The 25,780-nt window shown below is 45.2% G+C and overlaps 1 protein-coding gene across 2 annotated transcripts in view; it reads right to left on the bottom strand.

The window, feature by feature from the left end:
• The window catches only part of Dock1 (dedicator of cytokinesis 1), a 503,515-nt gene that overhangs the window by 87,187 nt on the left and 390,548 nt on the right, over nucleotides 1-25,780 (bottom strand). For both annotated transcript variants that reach the window (XM_021220215.2, XM_021220207.2), the window contains exons 30-31: nucleotides 9,053-9,131; nucleotides 4,787-4,887 (exon numbers count right to left, since the gene is read on the bottom strand). In XM_021220215.2, the coding sequence (XP_021075874.1) occupies nucleotides 4,787-4,887; nucleotides 9,053-9,131 (180 nt within the window). The remainder of the gene's footprint in view (nucleotides 1-4,786; nucleotides 4,888-9,052; nucleotides 9,132-25,780) is intronic.

Genomic DNA, 25,780 nt, shown 5'->3' with positions numbered 1-25,780 from the left:
TGGGGTAGGGGTTGGAGGGAGAGCAATCCAGAGCACCGAATGTGGATTTGGTGCCTAGTGACTTGGTCAGAGTGCCAAAGGGTGGACAGTTAGGCAAGAAAAAAGGAAAGATAACCAAGAAACAGGCTCCTGGGTAGGATGAGGCATTCCTGTCTTAATGGGAGACAAAACAAAGTAAAACAACAACAAAAACCGAATACAATAGGTAGAAGGGGATGAGGCCATTGGGAATGAACCCTGTTAGACCCAGGGCAGATGTGAGCATTCTGCCTACAGTAAAGCTTTATTATGCTCCCTAGAGCAATGCCTCACCAATATATCTAATTAGCTTTGCCAACATGAAGGTGGCACAGGGCTACTGCTTATGAAGTTTGTTTCCCTAGGTCCCTTTCTAATCCTTAAAGTGAATTTACTTGGCACGACTTGAATCTTTTGGAAAAAAAAATTAGCATGAGGATTGAATTGATCGGACTCTGCAATACAGAATCCTACTTTCTGATTAGGTCACATTGTAAAACGGGACATTTCATTTATTTCTTCTTCGCTTCCTTCAAAGTCCCTTCTACAGTCTTGACTCTCAGAAGCCAGTGTCTGGTGAAATGGGAATATATTTGTTTGTGTGATGTTTTGGTCCAGCTGCAAAACATGTCCCCTCAGGAGATTATAGATTTCACGGGGGGGGGGGGGCTAGTGAAAGAGCTGGACATGCTCAGTCAACATCTCCTCTCCCTGCTGTGATGTCATCCAAAGAGGGAATCTCTTGCAAACACTTGGAAAAACTCTGTGCTACCTTTAATTCCAGGATTTTGGTAGGCAGAAGCAGGCTGGATCTATGTGCCTATGAGGATAGCCTGGGCCTCCAGGTAGAGCGATCTCCACCCCCCCCCCCCCAAAAAAAACCAACCAAAACCAAACAACCAAAACCATGCAAAAGGGATTACGAATCTTTTCTCTCCCAGAACATAGTTGGGTCCGGAGCATGATGCGCCCTTGTGGTCATGTGACATAGTAACGTTGTCCAAACGGCTATGAATTTAGAGTTAACTCTTCTGCATTTTATTTATATTTCCTGAACCCGAATGATGCAAAAATCTTGGGAAGGGGGGATGACAGTCCAAAGCTGAGTTCTCTTGATGTCTGTGGCGGGAGTCGCTAGCACCAGGGATGCGTTGAGGTGGCACAGCAGCGTTTTCTTATTAGGCACCTTGACTTCTTGAGGTTCTTAACTTTGGGTTTTATAGGAAAATCTTTTATATTTGGAGGTTGATATACTCAGTTCTTGGCAGTGGTGTAGTCTGGTTTGTGTGTATGTGTGTGTGTGTGTGTGTGTGGTGTATGTTTTGCACCCAAGTACTTAGGGCATGAGCAAGTAGGTATTCTGATTCCAGAAGTTTTTACTAAGCCATGGTGAGGCAGACCAGGCAGGAAGAGAGAAGACAGAAGTTGTCCACTCAGATGTGCCCTACAGAGGCTGACAGTCTTGAGGGGATGAGTGGGCAGACCCGAATCTACCTCAGACCCAAGGGTTTCTCCTAGACGTAGTTAAATGATGCATCCAGCATTCCCCAAGTGTGTAAGAGCAGCTACCACCACAGAACACTGGGACTAACTCTGTGCCACTTCCCTGCAGAAGATGGCCTCTGGGCCTTGCCAGCCGCTGTCATTCCTTTATACTTCCAAGGTGTGTATCTCTTTGCTAGAGGACTGGGATATGCCTGTGGGGTGCAACGCCAGTCAAATGGGTAGGCATCTCAGCTGCCAGCTCCTGCTTGTCTGAAGTCCACACTACCTGGTAGCCTCCACTCCCTAGTGTGCCCCAGTCACTTCCAAAGCTCTGTCGATAACCTTATCTTCTCCTGATTCCATACACTGCTTCAGCTTAGCTTTCTACTAGACAATGAATGGCTTCACCTGGGGATCCACTTCTCCTTCTCCAGCAACAGGGCCATACTTGCCTGAACACAGAAGAGGCCTAATCCTGTTCTATTAGATAAGCCAATAGGATCTAGGCATTCAGTGTCCCCAGTTAATTAGAGTTTGGGAAGGGCACCCTGAGATACTTCTTAAGTCATTTACTATTTAAGAATAATGTTTGCAAATATACTATGAAGTGTCTAAGGTCTACAAAGAGGCACAACTATCTAGTGAATGCTGGTGACACGCTGCATGAAACTGATGTCTCCTAGGCTTATAGGTCATGTGGGGTTTATCATAGACAGGAGCCCTTGATGGCCAGTCACTACCACATGGAGTCTGGTCTAGTGAGACCCACATATGGCACAGAGTTTACAAAGACAACTTGTAATGTGCTCAGGGTTTTCACCTGAGAAATCCTTGAGAAAACACAGAAGCACAGCTCAAGTCTCTTGTGACTGTGTCTAAGAGAGATAGGAAAGCCTGATCCAGAGTCCCCGAGGGCTCCGGAAAGGGAGACGCCAGGTGGCTGTGTTCAATTTCCTTTGGCTTTGTAGCCCTTGAAAAACTATATAGCAAGAAGGGAAGTGAAGACTGTCACTGGAGAACAGGGTCCTTCATGATTAAAGCAATCGCTGATGCTGCTCTAGCTAGGACTGTAGACATAGCAGCAAGAGGAAACCCCAGCACAGAGCTACCACCCGGTCTTCACAGCACTCAGCGGCAAAGCCTCCAGGAGCTGCACCTCAATTAAAAGCATCTCTTCTCCTGTAGGCATCTATCTCTAAGGGCAGGAAGTGCAGGTGCTTCCGAGTAAGTAAGTGGCCTCTAAAGTCAGACACCGTTAGGTCTGGATGTCCAGAGTCTCACTGCAGCATGCACAGCCCACACGGTCTGCTGAACACATGTAACAAATGGTGGGAGTGTGTACTTCAAGAAGCCTCGGTGGCCTCGGTGAGCAGCACTGAGAGCTGCTAAGGATGCTCTGCTTCTAAAGTAATGGTTTCTACCACGCAGGGAGCAACAACAGGAATTCCTCCCCTCTCACAAGCCCTGTGAATGCACGAAGAGGGAAACTTAGTGTAGTGTCTGTCTCTAGCATGTGAAGCCGGCAGAAGTCTGTCCTTGGCACAGGGGGTCATGGTAAGCGATGAAGCCCCAAGAAAGTTCCAAAGAGGGGCAATGTGCCAGCAGTCACAGGTGGGGCTACTCTGCTCCCACTGTGCTTGGTCGGCAGGTACATCTGTCACTTCTAAATAATAGTGACTGTCTACATTCATGCCTCTTGGGGTCAGCCAAAGAGGATCTGATCAGGTACAAGAGGGCTCGCAGATGGGCTCTCTCTCTGAAAGTCAAGTCCTCCTTGGACAGAGTTGCCTGGGCCGGAATCTGCCAGCAGGAAATAGATAAGGTGGCCCATGATGGGTCCTCTGCTCTCTTTGTCCTGCTCATAGGGATAGATGCCATCCATATGGCATTCGTGGCTCAACATGGATTAGAGGACGTACTGAATGAAGAGTCTTGCTTTTTGATGATTATTTGTGAAACATGCGCATGCACACATAACCATAAGCACACATATAAGTGCATACATGTAGATACATGTACACATGTGTGCACAGTGTCTAGAAGAATGCTGTCATGTGAACTATGCCCAGTATTAGATGCAGAAACACATCTTACATTCCAGGGATCAAGTGCTTTCAATTTCTCAGTAAGGGAGATGGAAATTTCCGGACTCCGAGAAGCAGAGCCGCTGCCACATTCCAAGACTCTCTGTGCATCCTCTAACCTCAGCAGCTCATAGGGACCAGGCCAAGCCTTGACAGTCAGAATGCTACAGCGGCATTATAAATATGACAACCCAGCAATATGGGCACCATTCCAGCATCTTCTGAGGAGTCCCTATTGAAAGGACACCTGGAGCAGGCTGTCATTAGTGGAGCTTAGGCAGAAGGCGAGAAACAAAGACCTCAGTATACCTGAGCAACTATTTTTCTTTTCCTGTGTAAACTGTGTGTGTGTGTGCATGCGTGAGAGAGAGAGAGAGAGAGAGAGAGAGAGAGAGAGAGAGAGAGAGAGAGAGAGAGAGAGCACATGCGCGCTTGCGTTGCTATCACAGGGATTGGACCTCCCGTTCCATGTGCTTTGAGAAAAGGTTTCTTGTTGGCAGCTATGTAGGCCTGAAAGCATCTGGGGAACTCTGGGGATATGAACTCTGATACATATGCTTGAGCAGCAAGCACCCGACCCACTGAGCCATCTTCTCAGCCTTCCCTCAGTCTTCTCTCTTGCCATGGGAACACGATCATTCAGGATATTCTCGGGCACCATAGAGCTGCCCAAGAATCTTGGCCTTCATGAAGCTTTTTTGGTGAGATCCTGGCTGATCCAGTTCACTCAGACCTCCTACCCAGAGGAAGACAGGGGACTTTTGTGCCACTAGGGAAACCATGGCTAGCTCTGCTTCACCAGCCAGGACAATCCCAGCAGTGCCCGCTGAGGACTTTCATCAGCATCTCTCTTTCTGTAGAAGCAGCACTGGAAAACTAAGCAATAAAGTAAACCACAGCGTAATGACATCAGAAGGGTGCTCAGCAAAGGTCATTATCTCCAGAAACTCAAACGCTGCTTAGCACTAAACATCTCCAATCACGCTGACTTTGAACCTGCCAGGACGAATCCTGCAATTTTAGATCTTGATTCATGGGTTACAAAGGCAACACTGGATTTGTGATTTGAAACCACCCTTTCATTACACTGTGATTACATCTCAATTTGTACCCAGTTGGCTTAGAGGAGACATGGAAATTAGGGTAATAAGCAGAAGGCTCCCACCCGCAGTGGCAGGGCTGGGGTGGGGAGGACTTACTTGTTAAGGATTTTGGCTCTCTTAGCACTTGAAAAATTCTCCAGTTGCAGGGACTCTTGCGTGAGGAAAGCCACGGCCAGGTGAAAATAGTTGTTCCACAGCTGAAAACCAAAAGACAGGAGATAAGGCTGAGCGGTGGAACAGCCTAATGTCGGATCTCAGAAAAGTTCTGGGCCATTACCGTCCTGAAATGCTTAAAAATCCACAGCACCGCAAGCTAGTCTTCAGGGTGTGATTCATAGGTGAGCATGAGGCTCAATTCACCAGGGCAACTCCTCTAACCTCTGCCAGTGCTTCAGCTGCTTCTCGGGCTGTCGGCAGTATCTACCTTGGTAGGCTTCGAGGAAGGGATAAAGGATTACTACCGGCAGAAGCGGTGGCTAACGGTATGGTGGTGCTGAGCGGGTAATGAGCACTCCATAGTTTCAGCTCTAATATCAGCATGAGATGGAGCCCCTCTCTGAGGAACAGTATACACTTGCATAATTTATGACTTTTTACTATACCAAAATTATGCATACATCAGACAATTAGGGAAAACATGTAAAAGGATCAAACCTTCATTTCAAGGATTTATGGGCGATATGTGACTTGAAGGATGATCTTTAGAAGACATTGTAGATACTTTTTTTTCTCCTCATTTACATACCAGGTATTCAAATATTCAAATGTGATAGCTACAAAGAGTCACAGGAGGATACGACATTCACATTACCAACTCTGAGTTTAATGACCTGTAAAAGTTGGGAATTTAAGAGTATCCTCAGAATTTAAGAGTGTGTGCGCTCCCTTTTATCTGGCTCTTCCTAGGAAATGGCACTGCCTACAGGGCTTCTGACCACCAAAGAACTAACCAAGGATGCAATGGCCACCCATATTAGGATGCTCACAGCTACAGTAGGATTGAAGCTGAGCAGATGTTCCTGATCTCGGAGAGCCTCGTTACTGCCCACAAAGCACACTTTTCTTTGGTCTTTTCTGCAATCAAAAGGGGTGGCTTCACTCCATGAGATTCTAGTTGCTCTTTTTCATTTATTTTTGAAAGGAGCATTCCCCCTCCTGTGTCCTTCTTGATCCCTGCAGCAATCACAGGACAATGCTACACATGCTCTGTATGTTCTGAATGTTCTGAGGACCACAGAATCACGGCTGGCTGGAAAAGTGGACTGGGAGGTAGGCAAAGAGGGCAGGGAAAGACATACCAGAACTATACAGACAAACACCTGGTACCTGGTTATGTAGCTAAGATGAACTGTAATTCCTACTACTTCTGTTCAACCTCCAAAGTGCTGGGATTATTGGTAGGTAGGTATTTGCTACCATGCCTGCCTACCTAGTACCTCTGAAAGCCATAATGTAACAACCACTAATCCAATCCAATCCAATCCAATCCATTCCAATCCTTTCCTCCCTCCTTCTCTCCCTCTCTTCCTATTCCCTATTTCTTTCTTTTTGTGTTTGAATCCAGGGTTTACGTATGGTGGGAAAGCATGGTTTTGCTGAGCCAGATACCAGCTTATTTTAATTTTAGTTTTAAGAAAGGAGCTTGCTGAATTACCTATGCTAGCCTTGAACTTGCTATGTAGCCAAGGTAGGACCAGAACTCAAAATCCTTCTGCCCCAGCTTTCTGAAGTGGCATGTCCCATCATGAGAGACAATGTTCCTTTTGGCATTTTGTTTTCTCATGACAGGTTATGGCTTTGCATTTCACACCAACCTAAAACCTGGGATCCTTCTATTTTAGCTGCCTGAGAACTGAGGTTACAGGTGTGCACCACCACACCAGGTTGAGAGCTTATCAAATGATGACATCACCAACTCCTCATTCCTTCTGTTCACGTATGGGGCCAGGACTACTCTGATTTAGCCCACACCCAGCACTCTTGCCTGGGCCCAGCTCTGAAATCTGGAGAGCACAGAGCCTTCAAGGTGTTCGGTCTCAGGGTGGGAACTCAGGCAGCAGTCATAATAGTACATGAGCAGCAGGACACAATGAGAATGCCTTCAGTGGGGAGATGGGTCCCTCCCTAGCAGCAGCTACATTCAGGACAGACAGGAATCCAGCCAGCAAGTCACATGGCAGGCTCAATGAAGGCTAAAGCAAGACCAGCATGGAATGGAAGAAAGACGGGCTACAAAATACTCCCTCTAAAGGCTGTCACATTTCCAAGTTCACCAGTCCAACAAGTTCAGTTAACATCCAAGCAGCATGATTTTCAGAGGAGACCCTCAATTGGCTGATTTTAAAGGATGTGTGCAGGAAGTAATGCACAAACACAGCCAGGGCAATTCCTTGCAGAAAATTCACTGGGAGGTGTGGGTTCCACTATCTGGCTATAGAACTGAAGCAAGGAAGTCACTGTGGTCAAAACACAGATAACAGAGTCTATACACATGTAGGTTTGCAATTTAGCCAGTGGCAGCATGTCAAGTCACTGGAGAAGCCAATCATGAACTCAAAGTGGCAAGTGGAAAGGTAGACCCTGATCCTAATACTAGCTATAGAAATCTTAGGTGGATTAAATAACTGAAAAGTTAAAAAAAAAAAAAAAAGGAACCATTAAGCTGAACTCTGTAGATAATTGCTGATATTAACTTCACTGCGTATAACTCAATCTACAACACTAAGGCAATTAGGGATTTGCTATGCAAAACCTAAGACCATATAATCACAAGAGAAATGTCAGGTTTGACTACAGGAAAAGTTAAATATTTTTATATAATAAAATTAAAACCATGAATAGGATATAATAAGAGTCTCAACTAATTAAAAACACTGAGAGCCAATGAAAGCAAAAGAAAGGCCCAGGCAGTGCATAGCAAAAAATTCTCACAGCTGATAAATTCTCTCAATAGAACTGGTCATTCAAAAAGGTAGCGATCAGAAAAGGGTTCATATAAACAGGAATCTGAAATTCTCAAGAAAGCCTGCACAAAGCTGCTTTGTTCAAAAAAGGCTAGTAAGAATGTCCTGGGTAGCTCAGTGGGTCAGAAGGCAAAACACAAAACCAGAAGCGTGAGAAAGGCACTTGGAATTTAGAAGGGAGGTTGTCAGGGGTGGGAGGGAACTTGGAGAAGATGGGGCTGGTGGGAGAGACTGAGGAGAATGTGGTACATACATATAGGAAAATCTCAAAGGATAAAATTAAAAAGGTTTATACACACACACACACACACAGACACACTCATGATCTATGTGGCTGGTGGGGTGCTACTGCTGGAGCATTTTCAGGAGGGCATTGTGACACTGTCCATCAAGCTTAAACACTCATCCTGTTTTGTCTGCAATCAGCCTTTTCTAGGGGGTGCATGTACTGACATCCATGGAAACTCATGGAAGCTTGGCTCAGGGCAGTGAAAAGCAGAAGCCGCTGGACCATCTTACAGGGGCAGCAGATACATTCATGCTGTGGGGTATGACAGGCCTGTAAAACACTCGGCGTGAACCAACATGAGTTAAAAGGAAGATGAAGTCATGCACGGGGCCGCATAAATGCGTCTGATGTCAGGAAGAGTGCAGAGCGCTTAGTTACAAGTGACTCCTGCAGAGAGAGAATGGGAGTTGCTAAGAGCAGAGGAAACATTTCCTAACAACTCATTTACGGCATGTGACTCTTCGTTTATGACACATGAAAACAAGCATCAAGCGGAGAAAAACAACTAAAAGTTAAAAACAAACAAAAAAACATTTTAAAATAAGATTGCTAGGGATGGGGATGTGGCTCTGTTGGGAGCAGGCTTAATTAATTAGCATGTGCAAGGATTCAGGGTTCCCTCCCCAGAACCCCTCCACACATACTTAGGCAGGGCATATACAGGGGGTATTTATGATACAGGAGGACTCACTGTGGACAATAAGGGTGGCACAAAGCCAGGAGAGAATATGACGGGGAAAGAGTTTCAGAAGCAATTAGCTCAGTGAAGCACACCCGATTCTCCTGTACTGAACCCTTCATCCTGTCTTAGGATGATGTGAGCAGAGGCTGGCAGCCAGGCATAGTGGCACTCGGTAGCTTGCCTGCTGCTTCCTGCCAGAAGAGTCCCTCCTTGCCACACTGATTCACTACTTTCTCCTGGAAACAACTCTATCTCCTAACTAGCTAAATGGAGCAAATACACGAAAGCGTCATTGCTCACTCCTTGAGTCCCATCTCCACACCTCCGATCAGGATCCCAGGATTAGAGATACAGGTGACTGACACCGGGCAGCCGTTTGTTTTAACAAGATTCTCTCCCACAAAGGTGCTGTCTCCTTCTCCTTTTACCTGCAGCTCAAAGTTGGCTTGATCCAGAAATTTCTTGTTCAGCATATCTGCATACTGATTAATCGCCCGCAGAAAGACTCTGAAAGACCAAGAGAAAATGGCATAATTACACACTCAGGCTTTGGCACCTTTGCAGGTTTGGCATTTCAATTAGGTAGGATTCCAGACTGTGGAGAAGGCGAAGCCTCTAAGTCCTGCATGAAGTTGGGAGGCTTTGCCAGTGAAAAGCACTCAGTGATATATGCAGATGTTCTCCAAATTAATCAAGGAAATTAGCACATGCGGAATGAAAGAAACAGACCAAAATAACAGCCCCTAAAAGTAACATTTAAAAAAGTATCACAAAATTACCCTGCTTTCCAAAAAGAAGGAAGAAAAGGTATAAATAAAAATCCTTTCCTGAAGTTACAATGTCTTAGTGCATCATTTCTTTAGCTGGATCTGAAAGCACTCTTGGTGTGTAGGCTCAGCGTGGTTTGGTACAATGTTACTGTGCTTGGATGTACTGCCATTATCGGTACCATCTGTCCTTTATCTAATTTTAATCATTGTTCACTTAATAAAAGAAAACTAAAAAGGCTTTAATAGATAAGAAAGTGACCCGGCAAGAATTTTAGAGCTATTGTGATCCATTGATTCACCGATATGTATAATTGGTGTGTGTGTGAGTCGTGGCCACGGGGAGGCCAGATGAAGACATCACAGATAACCATCTATCTGTCGCTCTCTGATTTACCCCTTTCAAACAAAGAATATGCCTTTGATTGACCAGGGAGCTAGGATAGTAGCCAGCAAGCCCTAGTGATCCCCTGTAGGCTCTGGCCACTTAGTCCTGGGATAACAAGTGTACGAGGCCATCCCTAGTGTTTTACATGGGTGAAGGAGATTTGATCTCAGGTGTAAATACGTGCACAGCAAGGGCTGGATCCCACTGAGCCACCTTCTCAGCCCCGACAATGTGCAATTTTCAGCATTGCTCAACACCCTGACTTCTACTTTTCCATGATGAAGTGTGCAATTTGGGCTGTCAGGGAGGACTCTGGAGGACTGTCTTTCCCCAGCTTGTTCACTCGGTAGACTTGTTTTATAACCCTTGAATGTGTTGACAACAGTAAAGCATAGTCCAGCTATTTCTTTGTAAATGGCATTCTCCCTTCGCACAAAGCAAGGATGCAAGAAGAATTAGCATTAGGTCACAGATAATAAACTTAATTACCTCTCCTCATTTAGACAGCAGGAAGCAGCTACAATGTGAGGGAAATCTGGGTTACTTGAGATCCTTGTTCTCTGATGGCACTATCTCTTTAATTAAGTATGCTTACAGAAGCTCCCTAGGTCCTACCACCTCAGAGTCTAAAGACTAGTGATGTTAGGAGTAAGGGGGAGGAAGAAAAGGACTCTCCACTTGGGGCTTTAAGAGGCCTGTGGCAGAGCCTTTCCCACAGCACTCAGAGAGGCCATTGTACTTTCTCACTCCTGAAGGAAGCTTTGTCAATCCAGAGCTGCAGGCATCATTCCATCAGAAAGCCAAACATCGGGATGTAGGACCCACACAGTTGTGCCACATGGCCCGTGATGGAGTTTGCTATCTCAGTCACTGGAGAAACAGACAGTTATCTGTATTCCCTGGAGACATAAAGATATAATGGGAAGAACGGGCGTTTTTAAGTGTCTTTTAATGGAGGGCCATGGGGTCACTGCCTTGTCTGTTAGCCAAGACTGGGCGACAGTATCCACTGGCCAGATTTTGCAAATTTAGGATGCCCAGTTATGTTTGAGATATAGCTCTGGGTACCGAACTCTGCAATTGACTTAGTTATTTCTTTAAAGCTGAATGCAGGGCGTTAGGACATCCTGACAGATTACTACATGGAGCGCAATAGGGCCATGCCTCCTGTATGGAGGAAACATGACAACCCTAGCTAGGCTCAAGTCTAGGGTTGGTGCCTGTCGTGGCAGGGTTACCCCTCAGGAATACAGCACAGGTCAAAAGAAGATGATTTTAGATAGCCGAGTCTCAAGCTTTGGAAGGTACACGCTGCAGGAACAGAAACCAGAGATCTGCCTCAAGCCTCCAGGGAACTCAGTTTCCTTCTCAGAGGAATGGGCTTGCATGAATTCCCAAAACTCCAAGCCGAAGTAGTCACAATAAACTCTTCATTTCTATTTTTTCCCTTCATCTTTTGTGGGCTTTCCTGAGAGTACCCTGCTGTCCTTAAGAGCTGAAAGTTGCTCTCCCCAGACCTTGATGGCAATAATGACGGGTTTATCACAACATGCATTATTATTACAGGGTAATTATTTGGCCTCTAGATAACACCCAAACAGATGCAGTATGCTACTTCTAATTAAGCTCTGGAACATTTTCAGCTAGTTAAATAAAGTTATTTCTCAAAATGCCCTTCCACCCCTTTAAAGAAAAAGGAACCATGTCAGGCTGAAACAATATGAAAGCTGAACAAAAACTTTTTTTTTTTTTAATGAACTGTCAGCTGAGAAAGAGCAGTGCTGAGATAGATTCTATAATTTAGAATCCCTATAAATGTTTTAAAAAGTCGGGACAAAACTCCAAATAACACAGAATGCAAGACGCTCAAAGAAAACTAGGGGAAACACTACAGCCAGTGCTGTAAACAAGAGCAAATGGAACATGGGCTCAGGGCAGGAGAGAAGGGCGACTTACACAGCCCCATCAGAGACACATGGAAATAATACCTCACAGTTCACAGCCATGGGATGAAAAAGCTGCTAACCCCAGGTTTTCCTGAAATAAATCAATTAGCTAAGTAGGCAAAAGGAAACAAAAGCTGTGGCTATTTCGGCAGAATGCCATGTTAGGCACTGTAATCCTGTGTTGTTTGTAATAAGTCTCAAACTAGGGAGCATGAGCGTAGAAAATCAGATTAGAAGATTTTGCACAGCACTTGTTTTTGGTCATAGAGGTCTGTGAAGAGGATCCGAAGTCATGTGACTAGACTGATTCTGATTCATGATGCCTTATCAGACTATATACATATAGGAAAGCAAGCGCTTTCCTCCTACACAGCAAGATCTCAGCTGGTTTTGAAAGGAAGTGGCCATAGGAATGGCAGATAGATGAGTAAATAGATAGGCTTGTCTTTACATACTGATGAGTCTGTCTCTACTCCACACTGTTGGAGTGGGCTTAGGGGAAAGAGAAAAGCAAAAAGAATAAGAAACTCTCCCCTCTCTTTTAACAATGGGTAAATGGTAGGGATGCAAAAACACTGTTTTTGTCTGCTCTCGGTGGTTGGTTGGGTAATTGGTAGACAAATAGAAAAGTGGAAAGATGTATGAGTGGGTGGGCCAATAGATAAATGGATGGATGAGTAGGTGGGTGTGTGATGAGTGAATGAATGGTAAGTGATAGGTATTGGATAGATAGGTGAGTGCATGGATGGATAAATGAGAGTGGATGAGCAGTGGAGTGGATGGATGCATGGATGGATGGATGGATGGATGGGCAGGCAGGTAGATAAGTAGGTGAATGGATGATGGGTGGGTAAGTAGCAAATGAGTGGGTAAGTGGGTGAATGGATAAATGGTGGATGGATAGGTGGGTAGATGGCAAATAAATGAGTAAGGTGGCCTAGAGAGCAAACTGACTCCGTCAGAGGCTCAGGTATTTAGGTTTTTTTCTGTCTCTGGAGCCCCTGCTTCCTAAGTGGACTCTCTGTGGCAGGGTTAAGTATTTTCAGGGTTTGTTATCCAGGTTTCTGATGCGGTTTGGCAGTGGTATTGCTCCCTTCTTCCATTTTTGCTCTACAGAGGAGCTCATTCCATTATCTCTGGCTCGTTTCTTTTTTTCTTTTTTTAACTTCAAGAACCTTCAAGGCATCTAGCTCAGCAGATCCCTTGTTGATGTGCACATTCTGAAAGGCTCTGTTTCAAGGAACCACATGTTTACAAGGATGGTAATAGATATCTTTAAGCCAACCAAAGCAAAATCCCCTATCCCTCAGCTTCCTCCAGGACACCTCAGTAGAGGCCAGGCACAGTGTTAGAATATCAGAAATGCTTGCCAGGAAGAAAAGAAGGTTCCAAATAAGGAGGTGGGGTAGATATTATATTCATGCAGAAGAGTTGAAGGCTCAGTAGGTGAAAACCATCGATCATTAGGCAAATAAATCAAGCTCTGTCTTGTTTAGAGCCTGGGATTATCAGGTGGCCACTTCCAAACACCTAGCTAATGGTATAAAAGTTCAAATGTGTTCATGGAGGCTCTCCCAAGTGATCCCAATGATTAAGAAAAAAGGGTAAGCCTGCTTTTAACAGAGCTCTTTTCAATCATTTTTAATCTATGGAAGGATTTATTTATAATCTAAAACTTTAGAAGATAAAAACCCTGCACAGAAATAAATAACACAGAGAGAATCAGAGGCAAATCATGTCACCCTAAAAAGATTAAAAAAAATGTCATTGGGTTGAGAGACTGCAAATTTTATTTCCAAAATCCCAGTGGAAATAAAGTAATCTCTGGGTATTTGCAATCTAGTTATATGTCCACAAAGTCAGGGTAGCATGCTCAAACCTATTACAACATACTTTGTACACATTGTGTATATATGCACATAGCATGTGTCTGGAGGTCAGAGGAGAATGTAGGGTGTCCGTCCTCAAGCTTTTTGTTTGAGACAGAGACTCTCATTGGCTGGAACTTTACCATGTATGTCAGGCTAGCCAGCCCATGTTCTTCCGGATATCTGCCTGTCTCTTCTGCTGGGATTACATACATGGGTGCCACATACAGCTCTTCTTGTATGGGTTTTGGGGACCCATATGAAGGTACACACATTTATGACAGAAGGGATACACTGACAGAGCCTACCTCCCTAAAATTTTTTGTTTCAATTGGGGCAACGGGAGAAAAAAGACAATTCACCCCCAAGCTAATATAATTCAACTAATCACACGACACAGCGAGTCTCTCTGACAGCCTCTTGTGTAAGAGGCAGTCACTGCTAGTGGCTTGCTAGTAGAAACAATGCTCAATTCTATTCTGTCAGTCTCAACTCAGTTTAATTGTAGATGACACATTTACACATTTGTATAGTTAAATTCTTAATCTAATTGTATCTATATATCTGTCAATCAATGGCTTCCTCTGCATATAAACATTTAGTTATGCACCAAAGTACTTCAACATCACAAAGGCAGATAAGGATGTAAGGTGACAGATACATTAATGAGGATGATTTAACCACTCTACAAAATGTACATATGCCACCAGAACACGCTACATCTTGTGAATACATAAAACAACTGCCAATTACAATTAAGTTATAAAGAAGATAGTCCATCAACAGAAGAAGCAGGTCAAGCCTCATGAGAACACTGAGCTGAGGTGCTACTGAGTTCTTTGAAATCTTTCAATCTACATAGCTTACCTAGTTCAAGATTTTGAAAATGAAGAAGAGACATCACTACATGTCCCACTGTCATTTACGCTGCCATCTTTTTGCATTCTATGATGGATAATTTAGACTTAGTTTCCAACCTGGTTGTCTCTGGGATGTACTTAGACTCACTTTTGGGTTGGTCTGTGAAGGCATTTCTAAGAAGGATTAACTGAAGGTGAAGACCAACCCTAGACTGGCTGGCACCTTCCAGAGGCAGCCCATATACAAAGGGGTCTGAGGGTAAAATGATGCTGTTGCCATCCTTTGCTGACCTAGGAGCCCAGATGTTAAAGTGTCCTAATATGGACTGAAGACCAGCAGCTTTCTAGGTATTCTCCAGGCCTTCAGCACCAGACTGGGTCTACAGAGGCCTTTAGCTTCATGGACTAAATAGTGTTGCCTCCTTTCAGCCTCAAAGCAGGCTTTTGCAGACCTCTGCTTCCTCGAAGCACAGGGCCACCTGGGATGGAACCTTTTGACCTGTCAGGCCAGTTCTTTGTTTACACTTGCCACTGCTCTTCAAAGCATCGCCACTCCCTGCTGAGAGGCTCTTGACATATTCCAGAGACACCATCCTGATGATCTCCCTACAGGCTCTCACCTGAACTACAAGCTCCAAGAATGGGTGGTGGGGGATGGCCTTCCCCTGCTGTATAAACTCTGAACTTTATTAAACTTGTGGGCTTTGATCAGAACACTTTTCTCTTAGCCACATTTTCTTTCTCGCCGTCTTTTTCCCTTACAGCCCTAGCCTGCCTTTCAGGACGGACCCGGTTTGAGTGTGGCTGCGTGTGGCCCTCTCAAAGTAGCTACAGGATTCTCAAATCCAGTGGGTATAAGATAGCCAATGTTGAATTAACCAGCCCATCTTGTCTAAATCAATCTAATAAATCCACTTTGTAATATATTCACTCCTTCAGTTCTGTTCTTCTAGAGAAACCTGAGTAATAGGACACACTACAAAATCTTAAGTTGCATCTGTCAAAAGGAAGTTGTGCCCTTGATTATTTCTATGTTTTGCACATCCTGGTAGATATTCCTGAAAGCGGGGTGTGGTGGTTTGAATAGGTTTGGCCCCATAGATTCATGTGTTTCAATGATCGGCCATAGGAAATGGCAATATTAGGCAGTGTGGACTTATTAGAGTGGGTGTGGCCTTATTGGAGGAACTGTAACAATGTGTAGGCAGGCTTGGAGGTCTCCTGTGTATAAGCTCCACCCAGTATGGAAAGAGAACCTCCTCCTGGTTGCCTGTGGAGGACAGTCCCCTCCTGCCTGCCTTCTGATCAAGACTGTAAAACTCTCAGCTCCTTCTCTAGCACTATATCTGCCTACAGGCTGCCATGCTTCCCTCCATGATGATAACGGACTGAACCTCTGAAACTGTAAGCGAGCCCCAATTCATTATTTTCCTTTATGAGAGTCGCCTTGGTCATGGTGTCTCTTCAGAGCAGGTAAACCCTTACGAATACAAGGTATTTGCTGAGTTCCAAGCCTCTGAGCAACATGAAGTTTATGGGGAGCCTCCCAGTGCTCTGGACTTTCTGCCCCAGTGCCTATCATGACCTTGTACAAAATGGTCAGGGTCTGGGGATGCTTCTGCTCTGGCAGGAGACCACCTAGAAAGGCTGTCTGCTGGGATAAGGCAGGTGATGTATAGAGTCCTAAAAGTAACACAGGCCAACTCAGCTGAGGAGGGCAGTTAACAAATGGAAAGTCATCTGAAGCCAGTTTAAGTACTGCAAGGACAGGCTCTAAATGACTGTGGTTTATACCCCCAATGTCTCCATCTTCTCTGTTACCCAGTGGTGCTGTTGCTAAAACTCAAGATGAGGTACCTTGTCATTAAGGAGGGAAAAATATGGAGAACTGTGCAAAGCCTCCAGGGAAATGCAAAGCCAGTTCCCAAACTGTGAAGCTGAGGGCTTTTCCTAATTCCTTCCCTAAACTCACTTTAACTTACATAATTAGTCTGCACAGTTCAATATGAGGGCATTTAAACAGTTCTGGCACCAAAACAAGTTGCTTTGGGGGCAGAGGAAACTGCATCTTTTACTAAAATGTTTTGCCCAAAGTAGGTAGGGAAAAAAAAGAGAAACAAACAAACAAACAAATTAGAAGTGACAGATCCCATCCCAGCAGGACAATGAGTCAAGAAATGCACCCTCAAAGGATTTCTGCAGAATTCAGGAATGCTGGGGGGAAAAGGGGACAAGTTAAGGAGAGGGAGGGAGGGAGAGGCAAAGCAAACCACTCCAATTAGATGAGAAGGGGTGGGTAATGAATGCTTTATTTCAGCAAATCGGTTTGGCTGTCCAGTCCCCAGCTTGGCAGAGCGGCTCTGCTGACCAACTAGTGTCAGCGGCTTCCTGTTGTATAACCTCTACTGGGAAATGGAAAACTCATACACACATGAGGTGACTTCTAAGGGGGAACCCCAGGAATGGACATGTGAGGACTGCAGAGAAGCCAAAAGCCTGGCGATCCAACATTGCCTCAGCAACACTGTAGGAAGACCAATGTCACTAGAGAGCCAGCTCAGTAGCTGATTATGATTGACCATGATGTGGGGTTGAGTCGTGTATGGAGGCAGACAGTGGAGTTAGCATAGATCCCAAGGACTCTAACCCAGGGAAAGGTCACATGTAGCTGGGAGCTCCCAAATCTCAAGACTCCATCATCTGCACAAGACTTCCTCATTTCATTTTCAAATCAATAAAGACTTAAATATCCATCGGGCTCTTAACTAAAATCCTAATTTCCTTCTGGATTTTGTTTTGTTTTGTTTTCCTACTGGCCAGTGCTGATAAGAGAGCTTGAGTCACAGACAGGAATACAGAGAATTTTCTGGGAGGGCCTGCCCTGCATCTAGGTTGTGTGGTCCTCACCACAAGGTCTCCAGCTGAGATGTCTGGGCACTCATCTTCTTGTTCTTGCTAAAGAAGCAGGGCAGGATTCACGCTCTACCCCACTTCCACCATGCCACTCCTCCCACTCACGGAATCATTAGGGTTGAAGGGGTCGCACAGGTGGCTGCTCGGGGACCTCATGCTTCCCCTCACCATCTAACCACTCTTCTGCTCTGCTGTTCCAGGTAACCTCTTTGTTATAGGAACGGCTGCCGTTCCTTCATACAAACCCTGCTATGGAATGAGTTCAAGAATTATGGGGTACAGATTATTCAGTACTTTACACACAAGCAAACTGAGGCCCCATCTGGAGCTGAGCTCCTGTGACCTCACACCGCTTTCCTTAGGAACCTGAACAGGGTGGTCAGCGTGGCCCAAGTCAATGCCTGCTCTTTCTCCTTTCACACTGCAGTAAGGAAAGCTTCCATCAGAAACCTAAGTAGACAGCACAACAGGAGCTCGGGCTCTCATAACTATACTCTGCCCATGGCTGTGTCATCTACCCCTCCTACCCTTAACTCTTCACATTATTTTTTATATTTTAGGGTAGGTTTAGGTCTCAGCAAAAATAGATGGAAAGTGATGCTTCTCTCCCAGACATGCCCAGCCTCCTCCAGTAACCTCCTTAGCTGAGTGAGATACATTTTCAACCATCTATGAACCTTCATCAACGTCTGAATGACAGTTATCACCTAGAGTCTGTGGTTTACATTCCTGTTGCTTCCTCATGCTGTGTGGTCTGTAGTTTACAAATGTATGGCAGAGATCCTGTACTGCAGAATAATAAAAAGCAGGCTCACTGCCCCACAATAGATATTCTGTGACCCACCTAACTCTCATTCCTGACAGCCACCAGTCTCACCACAGTTCAAGGGTGCAGTCCATCATGGTGGGAAAGTGAGGGCAGCAGGAGCCTGAGGTCGCTGGTCCAGTCACATCCACAGTCAGGAATCCGAGTGTGATGAATGCACGCTGCTGCTCAGCTCCCCTTTTCTACTTACACAGTCCAGGATTTAACCAGGGGATGGTGCTACCCACAGTGGACAGGTCTTTCCACCTTAATGCAGTAAAGATAACAAGATGATCCACTTCCCCCACCCCCCTCAGGTATGCCCAGAAGTCCAAGTTCCAAGTGATAATAGATTCTATCAATTTGATAATTAACACTAATCGTTACTCTGGTGTACTCCTGTGCTTACTCTTTTAAAAACAATCCAACATAAATAGCGTAAGTTTGATCATCTTAGCAATTTTTTTTCCAAGATAGGGTTTCTCTGTGTAGCCCTGGGTGTCCTGGAACTCACTCTGTAGACCAGACTGGCCTTGAACTCAGAAATCTGCCTGCCTCTGCCTCCGCCTCCGCCTCCGCCTCCGCCTCCGCCTCCGCCTCCGCCTCCGCCTCCGCCTCCCAAGTGCTGGGATTAAAGGCATGCACCACCACTGCCCAGCTTCATCTTAGCAATTTTAAGGCACACATTTCATCAGTGCTGGACACACAAACATCTCAGCCATCAATGCTGTCTATCTGCAGAGTTTATCTTTCAGGCATGGAGCCTCAGCCCTTAAATGGTGACTCCCCATGTACCTGTCTCCTGCCCTTCATGACTATCTTTGCACTGTCTATGAGTCCAATAACTCTCAGTTCCAAATGTGAGTGGAATTATAAACAATTTATCTTCAAGCATGTGGTTTGCTTCACAAGCAAAATACCCACAAGGTTTGTCTTTGTGGCTGTGGGTGTCACAATCCCTTCTTCTTTAAGCCACATAATACCTTATTGTAAAAGTCATACTGTGTTTGTTCACTGACCTGCCAGCTGAACATGCATTGTTTCCAGCTTTTGGCTAGTATGAATATAGTCATGTAGCTCAGTGTGTAAGTATCTGATTTCGATGCCTTTGGGTGTCCACGTGGAAATGCACTAGCTTCAGTAGTGGTAATAGCATTACAGGCTTTTAAGAAACCACTATGCAATTTTACATGGCAGGCTGCATCATTTTATATCTCTAACAACAGTACATAAGCGTTCTAACTTCTCTAAGTCCTCACCAAGGCTTGCTATTTTCTCTTTAGGAATTCTGATAGAAGCTATCTTAAGGTACCACCTGTGAAGTGGCATAAAGTCTCATTAGAACACAGCCATACCTACTCATTAGGAGATGTTCCATGGCTGTATGCCTACTACAAAGAGAGAGGCTATGCCATGGGTGTGGGTGGGGTGGGATGGAAAGCTGCCAGCCAAGGAATGCGTAATGACTTAGATTGAAGGAATAGATGTCAAGAGATCTATGGACACCAGGTGCCTATGGATAAATGTGTTCTTGAAACACCGTGAAGAACATGGCTGTTAAATGCCTCACCACATGTTAATCAGCTAGATTATAGCCATTCCAGAACCCATAGACACTCCATGACAACAGTGTTACACAGGGAAAAACAAGGGTTGCTACTCATCAGATAAATAATGAAAGTCTTAATAAGGTCACAAGCTACCCCTCTCTCCAACCTTCTCCTCACTCTCCTATGCCTCCCACCCCTGTGCAGAGAACACATGGCCATTTCACAGCCAGTGCTGGGTTAGTAAGAGACAGAACAGTGCAGCGGAAGCAAACCCTGGGGAGGGGGCAATCCCTGGGGAGGGGGCAATCTCTAGTGAGGGAACAGAGCACATGGCTCGACCCTAAGAATTAAATCATGGTAGGGAAGAAAGGGTCCTAGGTGCCCCAGAGTCTGTCTACCAACATCCCAATGTGTGGCTCCCTCTGTTCTCAGTTGGGCTGCTTCTGTGGTCCCTCTCACCTCTCAACTGGATGGTTCAAGGACTGTCGTGTTAGATGATGTGAGATGGAAGATGATTTGGCTGGAGGCAGAGGCAAAAGTGGAGTTGGGGGCGGGGGACAGTCATCTTTCAGGCTTAGGTACAAGCATACGGATCTCCATTGAGTGTGAGTATCAGCCTCACCCACACTGGAGCCTTTTCTGATTTCCACTTAACACACAAAGGTGGGAGGGCTGGAACAGAGAGCTAGGAATTTCTGCTCAGAGATGAATTGTGTTGGGAATACACAGCAATGTTGGCGGCACAACATCGCAGATGTAATTAATGCTTCCAAACTCTGCACACCTGTAAATGGGAGAAAGGCGGATTTTATGACACACACACACACACACATATGAGAAAGACACAAGAGGGAAAGAAAACAGCATTTTCTGGAAACTGCAGCAGTGGGAGTCATGATTTTCCTTCGCCATCACTGTGACTTTAGTTCCATGCTTTAGAAAACAAAAAAACTCCAACAAACTAAACTAAACTAAAGCAAACCAACAAACCTGGGAATACGAATGTGCGCATTTCACTCTGCAAGCCCCAGGCTGTTTGGGTCCAGGAGTCTGAGGGGCATTGATAAATAGGCATAAACAAAGACAAAACCAGAAACCTAACACAGATAACAACCACCAGCCCAGAGCCTTGGGCCCTAGGGTGCCTGTCACATAACTTGGGAGAAGGGTCAGCCACAGGCCTAGAGGAGCCTTCTCAGCTAGCAGGCAGCAGGGGATCCTGTACAGAATAAAGCCTAGTACAGATGAATGCACCTTGTGAGGACCCCCGGGGTGAGCTGTAAAGTTCAAGGCAGAAATTCTTCAGAGAAGCTAGCAGAACAAAGGACAAAGCATCTTTCGAGTCAGCTCATGCTTGGATGGATCAGCTCTGTCTAGTACTGTCCTGGTGCATCTGCAAGACTTGCTTAAGGGCACTTTAATCATTTAGCAAACTAATGTAACTTGCTCCAGGCTCCGTTGCCACAGGCCAAAAACTGGGACAAGATTCTTTGGCCACTCCAGGGGCCTAGGTGCCTGAGAGTGTTCTGTGAGCAGCTACCTGGCACTTGGCATTTTCTATATTTCCCCCATCTGCACTGAAGTGTGGCTAATTCTTCTCACTACCAGCTTAGATTCCCATGCACAGGTTCCCTGCTAGGTCTCTGTGTGAGAGGAACAGGGGAACAGCGAGGATATAGGAGGTAGGGGAGGAAGCAGGGAGGAGAATTTTCATACTCCATAGTATGGTAAAGATGTATCCGTACTCCATATTGCAGAAAGGAATTGAAGGCTACTTTATTAATAGCTTAGCGCTTTAGTTCCCAGTTCTTCCCATCCTACCCCAGCTCGGATGGCCTGGAGGAAGATAAGGCCAACGTCAGCCTACCCTAACTAGCTTCCAGGATTCAAGAACTGCCAGATTCCAGATACTTAGAGAATGAGGGAATGGGGGAGGGGGTGATAAATAGAGGCATAAACACCTCAGGTCTCTGAAAAGTGGCTCACCACCCATGTGACTTCTCTTGTTGACCTAACAAAAACATTTGACAAGGCAATTTGCAGATGGAAGGGTTGGCTTGGGCTTACTCAGTGAGGATAAGATACAATCTGTCTGTCACAGGGGGAAGTCACAGAGACAAGAGTTTGAGGTAGACAGTCACATTGTACCCACAGTCATAAGGAGAGAGAGATGGACGCTGGTGGTCTCTTTCTTCTTTTTCTCTAGTCATTCCAGAACATAAAATGGTGCCCACCACATTTAGGGTAAGTCTTCCAACATGAATCAACTCAATCATAGACACAACTAGAGGTCTGTTTCCATGGTCATTTTCAATCCAGTCTAGCTGACAATGGAGAGTAGCTATCATGTCACCTGACTTGAGAGGGCCAGACTCTGCAGTGGCTGGCCTTTGCTCTTTGCTCTTCTCCCATGCAATCCGCTACAGGAGAGGAGCTGTAAGGCAGTATATGGTGTTAGCTTACTGCCATCTCAGAACCCTGGCCCTCAAAATACAGTGCACATAAAGATTCTCTTCCTGGATGCTGACTGGCCTTTGTGGTAACCAGCATGGACTCTGGACTTCTAGTTATAGAGGACCCTTACGTGTGAGCTGTCATTGGTAGCCTGTGCAGCCATGGTCAAGACTATTAACACCTCTGAACTCCAGTCTCCTTGCTGAGGTCTGGAGCACAGGGGAAAGAGGATCAGAAGTTATAGCTTCTAAGGAGGCTACATGAAAGAACTGCTTAACAGCTGGCAGAGCCAGCTGGGACTGTGGTCAGGACACAAGGGGTGAAGGCCACTGTTACCTTCTTTGTCAACGGTTTTAGAAGACATCTGTGAAAGAGTTCAGTGAGCAAAGGAGAATTTAGGATAATGTTTATGAGATCTCAGTCTGCCTTAATGCCCCCTCCATGACCCCACAGCAGCTGGAGCCTTTGGTGTGTAGTAAAGCCCCCTCCATCATCCTATAGAAGCTAGAGCCCTTGGTGTGTAGCAGTCTCCACCATCATCCTACAGCAGCTGGAATCCTTGGGCTTTAACCAGAAGACACTGCCAAGTCCGTGTGATTGCACGAGCCCTGGAATTGATGTCAGGATGTTTTCCTTAACCAATTCTTCATCTTAGTTTTGGAGAATGAGGTTCTCTCACTGAACCCAGAGATTACTGCATCAGGTAGTATGGCTCATTACTGGGTTCCTGGGATCTACCTGTCCCTGCATCCATGGCTGGTTTTTATGTAGGTGCTGGGGATTCAAACTGGAGTCCTCATGTTTGTGCATCAGACAGTTCACTCACTGAGCAATCTCCCCAGCTCTCAGGGTCTGCTAATTAGTGATTTTTAACTGTGTCTCCTCTTTCAGTGCTTAGAACATCACAGGCATAATAGGGTGCGTCATATATGGTTCTGCCTATACTCAGGGGTGGGGGGTGGGAACTGCCCCAGGGTGAGGTTCCTTGTGGTCATGCAGGAACTCTGCTGACCATGGTAGACTTGCTCTTTTATTTTTTTCATGGAGCCACAGAGCTCGAAGCCAAATTGTACAGGTCCTGCTGGCATCGTCTTTCAGCTTTGAACTCATGCAGAGAGTGGTTCTCCTTCGGTGGTCCCAGTGCTGGCAAGAGTGTTTGAGAGAAAGTGGAGGAGAGGCAAGGAAGAGAAAGCACGAAATACTAATGTGTACCAGGCTGGAGAGAAGGGACTGCCCTTCCAGAAGCCATCCTCTGAGTGGCACTTCTTATTACCAAGCATAACCTTAGCCTGAGCCTGTGAGGCCATCTCATTCCAAGTTCATTTGCTGGCAGGACTCAGCACAGCAGCCTAGACCAGGAGAGCTCAGGCATTGAATTATGATTTTCTTCCCCTGCAGTCCAGAAACAAAGAAAAGAAAAAGCACCAAAAGAGCCGCTTGTATTTATATAATTGCTCAGAGTCACAAGAGGGAGCGCAGGCTTTCTTCTTCCAGAGTGTAGTATTAGCTCACACACTAAGTAGTTGGGTCAAGGCACCCTGTGCCATGTCATAACCCTAAGCTGACAGGAAGCTGGATAGAATCATGTCTCTGAGGTCCCCATACTACAGCCCACAGACTAAGCCCACCATCTTATATAAAGAAAATTATACTGGCATAGAATAAAACTGCACAGAGCTGAAAATGTGGTCTATCATTTGAGACAGGGTCTTATGTGTAGTCTAGGCTGGCTTGAAACTCATAATGTAGCAGAAGATGATCTTGAATACCTGACACACTTCCTGAGTGCTGGGATGAGAGGTGCACAATGCAATGTTGTTCTAGTTTGAGGCTCTATGCATGTGCAGCAACTGAACTACAATATCAGGTAGACCTGTGGCCTATCATTTTAACTAATTCATTTAGCAATTCCTTTAACAAGTTCAAGGTGAGAAGACATAGTATACTGACCCCAAGCCTGAGTCAGCATCTGAGTTTACTTGCCCCAGTAAACTCATGAATTCATCCCTACCTCAGATGTAAATTTGCTATCATTTTATTATTAAGACTACCTGAACCTGCTTTTATCCCAAACATAGTCTCTCCCATCCTTGGAACAGAGCTAACAAATGACCTTGACCTTTTTACTTACGAATGCCCAATCCTAAGATTTGGAAAATGGATCCAAGTCTTGCTTAGGGCTGAAAGTAATGTCAGTGTGACAGTTAGATGAAGAGCCTGAGTGGCAACCCCAAGTGTCTTCATGAACCAGTGAGTTATGAATGTCCTAACCATGGTCTTTCAGCTTTCTTGTCTATCAAATGGGTCCCAGGTAGCAACAGAAAGTAAGCTACAAGGTGTACAGTACCTAACACAATGCACTGCACACACACCAAACTGTGAGAAAGTGGGTGAACTGCTTGCACCCTAACAATTCAACAGAAAGAACTAGTTTAGAGCTGTGTCATATACAGTCAGTTGGCCTTCAACTAGAAAAGTACATTCTAAAATGAGTGGCCTGGGCAAGTGCTTTGTTTTCTTCTTTTCTTTTTTCTTTTTCTTTCTTTCTTCTTCTTTTTTTTTTTTTGACTAAAAGCTGAATGCAAGCATGTTGCTAGAAATTATTTTATGAACTTTAAATTTTCACATGATCAGAACTGATTATAAAAATAGTCATCCTTATTAATATCTGTGTTATGTAAAATATATGGACACCCACAGATGTTTTGGGAATTCTCCAGGCTTCTGTGGGTAGACTATGAGGATCTACAGAGCTCAGTATCTTGGGAAGGTACCCAAAGCCTCATCATATACTCTAGCATCAAGCCATGGGTCTGGAGGACTCAGCTGCCCTGATGGTGACCATTACATCTACCATACTTTCTCACCTGCTTGGAATGCTTTTCTTAATAAGGCACACAGGAAGAGCAGCTATCATGACATCAGGGGCTTTGGGAAGCCCAGGGACACTGTATATGAATAGACATATGTGGCTGACTTTGGTTAGAGATCACCCTTCATGTCTGGTAGCCAAGAAATGAGGACATAGCTCAGTAGCACCAGTTCTGGAGATGGGCAGCTCAAGGCTAGGGAGATGGCTTGGCAAGTGAAGTGCTTGTTGTGCAAGTGTAAGGACCAGAGTTCAGATCCCAGCACCCTTGGAAAAGCTGGGTGGGTTTGGTAGACCATCTGTAATCCCAGCATGGGGGAGGTAGAGATGACGTTTCAGGAACTCAATTAGTGAGATGGCCTAAACTAGGGTTGAACCAGGGACCCTGCCTTAATATGTAAGGTGGAAAGTGAACCAGGAAGACACCCAACACCAACCTCAAGCTTCCACATGCACATATACGCATGTGCATCTACATACTCAAATATGCATACACACAGACATACACACGCACACACACAAACACAGATAGGCAGCTCACAGTATCGTAGAAGATAACACCTATATGCCTTGGCTTTTAGTTAATGTGACAACATATAACTGAGAGAAACTATTTATAAGGAATATTTATTAAAGGACACCAGTGCAAAAACATACTGGTATGACAGGCACACTATGGTAGAAGAGGGAAGCTGCTCATCTCATGGCGGCCAGGAAGCAGAGAGAAAGCTGGGAA

The sequence above is a fragment of the Mus pahari genome, chromosome 1 (assembly GCF_900095145.1).
Source record: "Mus pahari chromosome 1, PAHARI_EIJ_v1.1, whole genome shotgun sequence".
Taxonomy (NCBI): Eukaryota; Metazoa; Chordata; class Mammalia; order Rodentia; family Muridae; genus Mus; species Mus pahari.
The sequence above is the reverse complement of the archived record's forward strand: the minus strand, read 5'-3'. Positions and strand labels throughout refer to the sequence as shown.